This window comes from Penaeus monodon, chromosome 15, assembly GCF_015228065.2.
Source record: "Penaeus monodon isolate SGIC_2016 chromosome 15, NSTDA_Pmon_1, whole genome shotgun sequence".
In the NCBI taxonomy this organism is placed as follows: domain Eukaryota; kingdom Metazoa; phylum Arthropoda; class Malacostraca; order Decapoda; family Penaeidae; genus Penaeus; species Penaeus monodon.
In genome coordinates this window covers 15047891-15048771 of record NC_051400.1, presented here as the reverse complement: position 1 = coordinate 15048771, position 881 = coordinate 15047891, and the positions used below count along the sequence as shown (strand labels likewise).

The 881-nt window shown below is 49.0% G+C and overlaps 1 protein-coding gene across 1 annotated transcript in view; it reads left to right on the top strand.

Annotated features, from left to right (window-relative positions):
- LOC119581772 (cadherin-23-like) overlaps nt 1–881 on the top strand; it is a gene marked incomplete in the record, with an annotated part of 64191 nt that overhangs the window by 42312 nt on the left and 20998 nt on the right. Inside the window, 1 exon segment of the mRNA XM_037929905.1 lies at nt 99–248. Coding sequence (XP_037785833.1) covers nt 99–248 — 150 coding nt within the window.

The following is an 881-nucleotide window of genomic DNA, read 5'->3' as shown; positions in this document are numbered from 1 at the left end:
TGAATAGGATGACTGTAGATTAGGATGGCAGAAGTTATTAGGAAATTCTTATAAATTCATACATTGCATTATAGCTCGATTCGTAACATTTTGTGCAGGCGTATGACCTGGCCGAGCGCCCCCTGAGCAGCGAGGTCCTCGTCGTGGTGTACGTGGTCGACCAGAACGACCACGCCCCGCAGTTCGACCGCGCCCTCTACAGGAAGGCCATCCCCGAGGACACGCCCCCAGGAACCTCCGTCACGCAGGTAGGACTCGCTGCCCGTCTCCGGTTGCAGTTTTGTGCGCGCGCGTGCGTGCGGTTGTTAACGAAAATAACATTTTTTTGCCATTATTCAAATTTGGTTTAGATGATAAAGAAGCGAATTAATCCGATGTGGGCGCGTCTGCCTTGTCATCGCTTCCTGGTGCTGGAGATAAGACATGTGCAAAGTAACATGAGTCAACACTGAGCGTTGTTGCACGTTGATACTGCATCAGGTGTTTGCCGTAAGTCTTGCGCGGGCTTACGAAGTGTTGTGATCGACTGTTTCTTTTTTTCCTCTCTTTATCTCTCTTTCTTTTTGAATCCGTTAAGGTTCTGAAGTGCGATTGTGTGGTTTCCGTTGTGCGCGAAGGACTTGAGTGTGTGTCGTGAAATTTTCATCGGAGGAAATGCTGCGAAAGAGATACGAAAAAGAGATTGTTGTAAGGAAAATAAAAGATGGAAGGGAAAAATGAAGGAAATGTAGTAAATTCGAAACGGACGGCAACCAAGGTAGATGAGGCTGATAACGGCGGCGAAGTTTCGCCGCGGGGAGAGGGAGCCGCCATGCGGTGCGGTAGCTATCGGCTGATAAGATAATACAAAGTTTCCGGAAGGTACCACGCTCGCTCCCGCT